This window comes from Rhagoletis pomonella, unplaced genomic scaffold (genome assembly GCF_013731165.1).
Source record: "Rhagoletis pomonella isolate Grant_MI unplaced genomic scaffold, Rhpom_1.0 Rhpom_scaffold_00007, whole genome shotgun sequence".
Classification (NCBI taxonomy): domain Eukaryota; kingdom Metazoa; phylum Arthropoda; class Insecta; order Diptera; family Tephritidae; genus Rhagoletis; species Rhagoletis pomonella.
The window spans coordinates 61,493,867-61,504,274 of NW_023458561.1; the positions used below are offsets into that span (position 1 = coordinate 61,493,867).

At 33.8% G+C, this 10,408-nt stretch overlaps 1 protein-coding gene across 1 annotated transcript in view; it reads right to left on the reverse strand.

The window, feature by feature from the left end:
- LOC118743256 overlaps nt 1–10,408 on the reverse strand; it is a gene marked incomplete at its 5' end in the record, with an annotated part of 39,560 nt that overhangs the window by 16,598 nt on the left and 12,554 nt on the right. The window contains 1 exon segment of the mRNA XM_036475821.1: nt 10,203–10,392. Within this exon segment, the coding sequence (XP_036331714.1) occupies nt 10,203–10,241 (39 nt within the window).

The following is a 10,408-nucleotide window of genomic DNA, read 5'->3' on the forward strand; positions in this document are numbered from 1 at the left end:
ACACATTAAGGAAGGAAATGCCTAGCACCGTCAGCAAAAAATTTATTCAAAATTCTGGATAAAAAGTTTGAAATTTTGGTGACATTTTTTTTATTTTAAAGGTACTTCCATATTATATATAAAAGGACAGGAAGAATCAATCGGTCAGCAAAAAAGCCTAAAACGACATCTCCATGAAAATTATTAGATTTTTTTTTTGCAAAGTTTAGAATGTTGCTTTATATGTTGTTTGCTACATACCTAATAAGCTAGACTTCTATACAAAATTAATAAACAATAAATAAACAAAATAAAAAAACCCAAAACTGATAAAAATGTGGTGTTTCTATTAATTCTTCCTCCAGTGTATGTACATATTTATATATTTATGTAAACGTAAATAGTTACATACATACATTAAAGCACACGTATCTATGTATAAACATACACACACATACATACATACATCGACTGCAAGCCAGTTGTCCAATAAACAAACGCACATACAAATAGAAGAACAAGTGTTTTGCAAGTCTTTTCGACAAATAATAAAAATGAGGATATTTTTAACAAGTGCATCACTAAATTGGCACAATTCAAAACGGTGATGCCACAATGTAGTACATATGTAATTTGCAAAGTTAAGATTTAAATAAGTTACTTAAATAAAGGAATTATAAATTAAATACATATTAACCATAATTTGGGAGCCAAAATTTGAGCCTTAATCGATTTGAAAACCGATTTTGTTAATATTTTTTTTTTTTTTATGAGCATTACCTTCGACAAATGCATATGTATACGGTAAGCTGATAACCTGGGAACAAAGTTTTTGCGAATTGCCTCTTATTCTTCACGTCAGCGGTAGAGCTTTTCCCAGGGACCGTACCGATTATGATCCTTATAATAAAAATCATAATTTAATCGTTAAAATTGGATTTCTACTTTGGATTTCTACATTTCAAATTCAACCGTTAATTTTGGATTTTTATTTATCGCCTTTTTTATTTTTTTTTTTTTCCGGTAATATTTCTATATTTAACCGTTATTTTCAGCTTTAATTTTTTAGATCATAAAATATGTAAATAGGTCATAAAAACGCAGTCTCCATTATAACGGTTAAAAAAGACCGAAAATAATAAAAATCCAAAATAATGTTTATTTTTGATCGAAAAATAAATAAAAATCTCAAAAAAATAAAACGATTTAATTTCACCGAAAAAATAAATATCCAAATTTAACGATTACACCGTGCGACAAAAACCAAGAAATCTCAAAACTCACGAAACAATCAATATGCTCGCGAAACTTTGGACCAGATATTATGAAACTGGATTCTTAGTTTTTCTCTCTGAAGTCAGGATTTTTTTAAAGGATTTTCAAATTTCAAAGCTATGACTAGTTCAAAAAATTATTCAAAAGAATTCAGTGCAATGTAAAATAATAAGATTTAAAAAATCAAGTCTCTTAGTTCACAGGAACGAATAGGTACTGAAAATGCACTTTTAATTAATTTTATTTTTCTAAGCTAATATAGTTGGAAGGGCGAGATTCGAGGATGTGATCCTCTGTATATTAGTCCGTAACATAAAATTTTTTCAAAATGCCATATTGCAAACTTTCAAGGATAAAAGTTTAAAAGAACCTTTTCAAATTTAAACTTTTTAAATTCTACAGAATTTTATCTTTTATATGGCACCCATATTGCTATTATACATTGCACTGAGTGTTAAAAAATTTTTTTTTTTTAATCAATAATGTCTTTAAAATTTCAGAGTCTTTTTAAGAAAATTCCTGACGCCAGAGAGAAAAACTGAAAACTACTAGATATTTTTGGCCACTTGTTTCGCGAATATATTATTTTTATTTTTTGTTTGTGTATAAAATTGCACCGTGTTATTCTTGATGGAAAAATACATATACAATATTACAGTCCATGGAATCGTTCCCGAAACCGTCGAAATTACATACATAAGTCGTCATCGACATCCGCGATTTAACTGCTACCACTCTAGAATCCCAAAAGCAAAGTTGTATGGTGCTGCAATACACTTACCTCAATTTTAGTGCGATGATTTTTTAAGAATCGATACAACAAAAAGTTATCAAAATGTATGCAATTAAGTCGCAAATCCTCGTCCATTTTTAAGTTCATATATGAGGTTGTCGTTTTGCCCGACTCTTGCATACCCAAACACATAAATTCAATTAGAAGTGATAAAAATTTAAATTGTGAAACTTAAAAGGGGATTTAATTAAGCCAAGAAGAAACAAAAACGTCGCGGAGGAAAGCACAAGAAATACGTATGAAAAACAAACAAAAAAATAACAACACTTTAATTGCATTTACTATGTGCTTAGTGTGAGTGTATGCAGAGGTAAATATGGATGTAGATATGTATGCGTTTATATAGTACGTATGTATGTATGTATGTATGTACCACACTCCACTCTCCAACTTGCTCCATTCATTTCTTCTTCTACGTTGTTTGGGTTTCTCTTATTTTTAACATATTCTACATACATACATACATATGTACAATATGCCCAGGCCCGGCCGCAAGGGGGGCTTTTGGGTGATCAAACCCCCCTGTTAGAGGGAAAAATGAATAAAAATTTTAGTTTAAGATAATAATGGTAAAAAATACTTTAACGTCACAACAATTTTTATTGAGCTTGAGGCCGTTTCTAATACCAGTGACCCCGGTGAAGAAGTCTTTTGAGGAGAAGTGGCTCAATAAAAATTGTGGAATATAATTGTTAAATGGCCATAAATAACAACAAAAAAATTTTTTAAGATATCCGTGGAACTTTTTTAGTAAAATAGCCTAATGGTAACAACATTGGTTTGCCTTGCAATTAAGGTATTCAGCGGCTAATGGTTACCACCAATTTAAAAAAAGCGACAGTCATTTAAAATAGCGATCCAAGCACAAATGAACTCTGTGAAGGGAAACCAATAAATATATATAAAAAAAAATTGCAGTCAAATATTGTATTTGAAAAGAGATTATAGTATGCATTGGATTTTGATGAAAGGATTGCGTTAGTTAATGAAACTTATGTTTTATGTTAAGTCCTATATTTGCACATTACACGTTTTTTGTTCTAAAGATGTATTTTTTAGGTTTTGAATGCTTATTATCTATTTTTTTTTAACATACAATATTAAATAATTACACTAGCGAGTACTGTGGCTTATTTGTATTTTCGTAGTGTCAGCTATTGGTTCTAATAATTTTGTAATAGCCGTCATTGATTCGTCAACCGTCAAGCGAGAGGCGAAACGAACGAACTTAATGAGGTACAACATAACTCGCTCTCGTATATCCGTGCTAGCTAACTTTGTTGTTGCTTTCACATGCAAAATTCTTCTTTAAGCGACCGGAACTCAAATATAGCGAGCAGAGAAGTGGCGAATCGATGACGGGTAATATTTTATTATTTTTATAATTTTCTGGAATCATGAGAATGATATATTTATGTAGAAGAATTCGATGTACAGTTGGAGTACCATAATTACCAATGTTCAAAAATTATATTCAACTTGTTCCTCATTTTTTCTAAAATAAACTAAAAACAAATAAAAGTACATAACAAATGTCTAAATGACCATCAAGTGAAGATGCAGGAATGGTATTTTCAGAGATAGTAGGTGAGAGTTCTAGCTTTAATTTAGGCCCGGAAGGTTCTATCACCGTTTGTTTCTTTGCTAGAGCTTCTCAAATCTTGCACAGAAACGTGATTTTGTGATACTTTGACCACGGTTTTTTTTTTTAATCTGGAGCTGATGGAAACTTTATGCTTACGGATTCGTAATCAGCACATAAAAGTCTATCAAAAACAGCTTTAACATTTGCCGTACCAAAATAAGTATGTTTCATATTTCCGTTTTTTCTACAGAAATTTTTCTTTATGTGGTCCATAACATCCTTCGCCCACCTATTTAGTTGGCAGAATAATTCAATGAATATCATCATGCATGTGCAGGGCATGGCAGATAACGAGCACACAATGGCTAACTTTTCTCAATATTCATCGCAATCTGGATGATAATGTTGACTTAAAAGAATCTTTATCTATACCTCGGTGAATTGCATGTGACTTTTTTTTTGCTTTTTATGCTGAATACTCTAAATAAAATAATGAAATTCTTGGTTGTTACGAATGGCTTTGCATAAAACCGGCCGTGCCCCCCAAAGAGAAATCCTGCGGCCGGCCCTGAATATGCCTAAGTATCTGAGTGTTTCCATATACCCACTATATACTACTTAAATATTCGTACATACAAACATGGATATACATACATATGGATATGTATGGATATGTATGTATTTCGTTTATTCTTTCTACTATTTTGCTCTACTCTATTCTCATTCTTAAATTCTTATTCACTCGCTGCCAAAGCCAACGTCACCACTGCCACCACCACCACATTTAGTTTGTATTTTATCGTTGGTTCACTAGCCTGGCCAACTGGCTGCCACTCGTACCACTGCAGCAGCACAAGTTTTGTTCTGTTCTGTTTCCTTTGCCTCCTCTTCCGTGTGAATTTTTGTAATAGACGTCGATAACGCTGCTCCTCACTAAAGTTAAAGCAGCGTTTACGTTAACTTTAGCTTCGGCCTCGACGTAGTCGTCAGCAGCTCAGCTGCCTTCGCCGCGTGGTTGTTTTTCGATTTTTTGTTGCTCTTGGCTTTATTGCTATTTTAGAGAGAAACATAGCCGCAGTTGTGGCATCTACATACATGCCGAAATATGCAATCTATGAATATGTGCATACAGATATACATAAATACTTATTTACATATTTGAACACATAAAGATTTACATACACACGCACATACACTTTACTGGCGATTCATTTTAAATTAAATGTAAATACGAGTTTAGACTCTGCGAATACATACAGTGGTAGTCATCTACTTAAGTACATACATACATATGTATGCGTGCCAGGTGTTCCAAGCTGCATTTACCAGTGTGCCCCGATTGATTGCCAACAGCTTAAATAGTTAACCCGCTTATTTCAACCATACACTCGGAAATTTCCCGGTATCATTCAACTCGGTTAATTGAATTTCCGGCATAATTGGCAATTATGCTTCACTGTTCCACCGTTTGTATCAGCATTTAATCGCGATTCGGTCTTCATAATATGAGAAAAAAAAAATGAAATTTGACATTTTTGTACCAAACCATGACATTTTTTATTTTTGTACTATTGCTACCCCTTACCTTATAGGAATCCGACTTGCACACAGTCGGTGTCAAATGTTAGTGTACACCTTGTCACAATTATCTTCACGGAAAATTCTTTTCATTAATTATTTATGAAAATATAGTTAATTCTGTAATATAAACCATATAAATCAAAGTTTCAACTTAACATACATACATAAGTACATATGTATAAAAAATTTACAAAAATTCAAATATTTTTTACATAAATTTAAATTTTTTTATTCTGAATTTCTAGAACATTTTCGGGTATGCAGATTTGTAGCCTATTCAATTTTAGTGCAAGTTTCAAGTCGCTAAAAATTACCGATACTTTTTTAGATTTTTTTTGTGTTACGCATTTTCTTCCATATAACCAGGGCTTTGGAGCAAAGGTTTTTTTCATCCCTTCGCTCTAGCTCCACTCTTGTTCCACTCCCGCTCCCAACAAAAAACTTTATTTATTTATTTATTTACATATCGAGTCCTAACCACCAAAAAACGTAGGTAAGATTTTTTTTTTCTTTATGATGCAGAAATGCATCTAGATATATGTATGCATTTCTGCTTCCAAAAGAAAACTAAAAAAAAATTCGAAGTTAATTAAGTAGAATGGAAATTTATTTAACGCGGTGGTTTTCAGTGGCAAAAAAGGTAAATTTAAGTATTAACTGATTTTTTTTTTTTAACTTTTATAGAGCTTGAAACAATTGAAGAAAACAATAAAAAAAATATTTCAAAACAAATCGTTACTATGTAGACCAGAAAATAACAAAAACAAAATATTTAATATTTAATATTTTCGTCTCGGTTTACGCGTGACGGTTTGGAGTGATTAAGTTGACCAAATTATCTATCACGTGAGGTATCCTAATCTATGTCTTTAAATTTAGTAATTACTAATATTTTGTACGACACTGTATCTACGAGTAATAAGAAGTTACGTTGTTGTTCTTGTTGTAGCAGCATACAAGTTCCTCAAAGAGTTTTTGGGGAGTGTTGCTGGAGTGACAGTCCTTGGTCAAATATTAATCTGGGTCGTTCCGGTTACGTAGACCCGACTGTGGTGGGAACGTAAGAAGTTACGTCGGCCGCTTTGGTGTAATGATTAGCAGTGCGCGCTGCCATTTTGCAGGGCCAGGGTTCAAGACCGGTTTCCGACCAACTTCAAAAATTAAAAATAAATTAAAAAAATAAACGCAATAGCCAACCTCCAAGTGTATTTCTGCCATAAAAAATAGCTTCTCATAAAAATACAATCGTCATTCGGAGTCGTCGTAAAACTGTAGGTCTCTACCCTTTGTGCGACAATATCAAGGCGCACGCCATAAATCGGAGGAGAAGCTAGGCCAAACACTAACAAACATATGTATGCGTAAGTGCCAATCTATTATTATTATTAGGGTACGGATAATTTTACTACATTTTGTATGGGAATATACATATTTATTTGTTCATGCAGTAATCTTATAAATTAATAAAAATTAAAATAAACATTTTGTTACAACAAATAAAATACATCTTAACAGCAGGGAGGTAAAACAACGCAGCGATAAAATCGGCGGATACACAGATATATATGTATATATTTGTGTACGTATGTACATACATATATACATATGTATCAGCATATTTATATACATATGTATGTAGGTACATTTATACATATTTACACATAGCTTTGTGAATATATAGCAGCAATAAAATACACGTACAACCCAAGCGAACTAGCCGGAAAGTAGGCAAACAGACAATCTAGCGAGAAGCCCGTCGAGCAGGCAGGCAAGGGGTCTATTCAATGTGCATACATATGTATGTAGATGCCGATTTATTTGGCGTTGTATTGAAGCTGAGACTGTGCCGTTGCTGCCACTCCACCAGTAAGTCCAAGCAGAAACATCAGCACCAGCGGCGGCGAGAGTTTAAATTACGCTGAGCTTTCGGCAGCCGTGTGCTCTTCTTACTCGTTATCGAAAAATAACAGAACAGAGGCAGAAATGGCAGATAGACAGTTTGAATTTGCGCTACACCACATGGAGGATAAACTGGCAGAGTGAGAGAATTGGGACGCGAATTGGGGGTTAAAGTGGGACGGCAGCGCAGTCGTCGCAGGCGCGCGACTAATACAAGCACATTACGCAGCGTAGCGTTGACTTTGGCATCGACTGTGCCGCGGTAGCTATCAAGAGCAGCGGAAATGTATACGTTTAGGTGAAGGTGTGTCTGTCGGCAATGGCGCAGGCGGTGCACAATATTCTCATTTTTAATATGGTGTACATATGTACGTACATACATATATATAAATGTACGTTTATGTGTGTGTGCATGTGTACTAAGCCCGCTGGATTCAATGGGGACCTAGCAAATGGAATTAAAACAGTCAAATTAAGCTTGATTTTGATGAGGTGGGGTTAGACATGTACTACTCACTCTCCTCTCTGAACACAGCGAAAAGTGACGATTAGAGGAGGAAGTTACTGGAAAGTTACTCTAGTTGTAACGATGAACGACCGGTAATAATTTTTAGCGAAAAATTGATTTCTTATTTAGTTTTTTGTTTCATTTTGGCATTCAGGAATTAAGCTTCCATAATTTTTTGGAACTCTTTTTGAAACCTTACGAGTACAAATTATATTACATATGTATGTATGTACATATCATAATAATGTTTTGCCACTTACACTTTTCTTTTGTAGGGTGTGTTTTGATGTTGTTACTCAAAGGGAGGGACCTACAGTTTTACGCCGCCTTCGAACGGCAAATTGATTTTACGAGAAGCTTTTTCTTGGCAGAAATGCATTCGGAGGTTTGCCACTGCCTGCCGAGGGTCGACCGCTATTAGAGAACACTTTTTCTTATTTTTTGCTGTTTTGTTGAACCGGGTTTGAACACTGCGCGTAGGTCAAGGGGCACGCCACAAATCGGAGGAGAAGCTCGGCCAAACACTGACATGTCGCACGCGATCTTCAAAAGTGACACAACTCAAAATTTGGAATTTTTAAAATTATGCACTAAAAAATGTGCTCAGAGATTTCAGCAAAAGGTGAAGCAAATTTTTGTTATAATTTATTCAAAAAACCTTAGGTAAAGACCCTTGCCCATATGATTAGCATGTGCTACGAAATATTTTTCGCATTTTCTGACGAAAGTGTAATTTTTGAAGATCGGGTGCGATATGTGTAAGCGCCAGCCTATTATGGTACAAACATATGTATGTATGTAAGTCCATATTCATTCAGTGACTAAAACAAGATTTTCATAAAAATCTCGAGTTTTTAGAACATTTCTGGACAGTATTTTAGCCCACACATTTTTGGTGTAATGAAGTGAAAGTTTTAACAAACTGAAAAATCCTGTTGATTTTTGAAGTTTTTTTTTTGGGTTCCTTTTGCATTTTGTATTTTGCTTCATAAGAAATTCATGCTTATATGGAAAAAGTAAAAATCAACACATTTAAATTATATGGGCTGTAGGAGTCGGCCGCTGTGGTGTAGTGGTAAGCAGTGCGCGCTTTCACTCACCAGCACCTGGGTTCAAGCCCTGGTTTTGCTTAACAGCGTTCGTCCCTCGGCAGGCAATGGCAAACCTTCGAGTATATTTCTGTCATGAAAAACAGCTTCTCATACAAATACAATCACCGTTCGGAGTCGGCGTAAAACTGTAGGTCCCTCCGTTTTGTATGACAACATCAAGGCGTACGCCACAAGTCAGAGGAGAAGCTCGGCCAAACACTAACATATGTGTAAGCGCCAATCTAAAAAAAAAAAAAAAAAAAACCCCATATATATGTATGTACACCAGGCGACAAATGAAAGTGTACATCTTTTTCTAATATATTATTCTCAATAATTGTCATGAACAATTTTTTCCATGAATTTTTCATGAAAATATAGTCCATTCTATAATATAAACCAAATAAATCAAAGTTTCACACTTTTTATAAAATTCACAAAAATTAAAACAAAAATCATTATATATCAGAATTTGTTTTCAGAATTTCTATAACATTTTCGAAAATGCAGATTTGTAGCCCATTCAAGTTAAAAAAAAATTCAAAAAATTTTCATCAAAATTTAAAAATTTTTATTCAGAATTTCTAGAAAATTTTCGAGTATGCAAGTTTGAAATTTCGAGGAAAATTGTGGGAAATGTTTACTTACATACATATTTGTAAAACATTCTGGGGTGGGGCCGAAGGGGAAGGATGCTTCATGAAATGGCAAAGTTGGGCGGTGCTATTGTATATGACCAGCATATCGAATAAAAACTGGATTTTCAAATATCATACCTAGTGCATTAAAAGCTTAAACAGAAGGCAGCATTGATCGGGATTAACTGGGACTTAATCCGGATCAACTGCAGTTAACTCCAGAGTTGATCCGGATCAACGCTGCCGTCTGTTTAAGCTCTAATACATCTTTCATATCGCATTGCCTGCGGGTTCTTAGCTCAGTTTGAAAGTCTTTAGCGCATCGGGAAGTTTGTTAAAAATTGATTGCAAAATTTGATTGCACACAGGTGAAACTTAATAAAAGCTGGTAAAAAACATTGATATTTCTGGCATATTTACTTATCTTTCCAACTTTAGGGAAAATTACGTTGATATCACTGTTTTAATTTAAAGCATACATACGTGCATATACAGCAAGATAAATCATTTATTAACAGCTAATTTTGGAAAACGAAAAATAAACTTAATCAGGAAGAAGAGGACTACCTAAACATGTTTGCGATTTCAATTATATATTTTATAGAAGTTGGTGAATGGGGTTAGGGCAATTACATTTTCTACCCACATAATAGTTGTACCATGCATTTAGATTATTTACTGATTTAATTATGCTGTACTCATTTTTTATTAGCGCGCTCTACATACTATGTGTAGCTTTCGCTATACGGTCAGCCTACATATGTAGTTGTTTTAATTGTATATCTACAATTTTATGATAAATAGCTGTTTAATTAAATGCGATGTTGTTTTTTTTAATGCAATCTTTAATTACCAGTAATTTGAAATCCAATTGTATTGTTTTATTATCCATTTTGTTGACGCTTCCTGCATTTGGAATAGTTATTTTTATGTTTTCTTTCACAATTCCGTTTGTTCCACTTCTCCCACTCACACACACTTCACTCCGCTCATTTGTTCAATTTCTTTTTCTCAGCCACTTTGTTCGAGTTTCTTCTTTACACCTTTTCTATTTTTTCA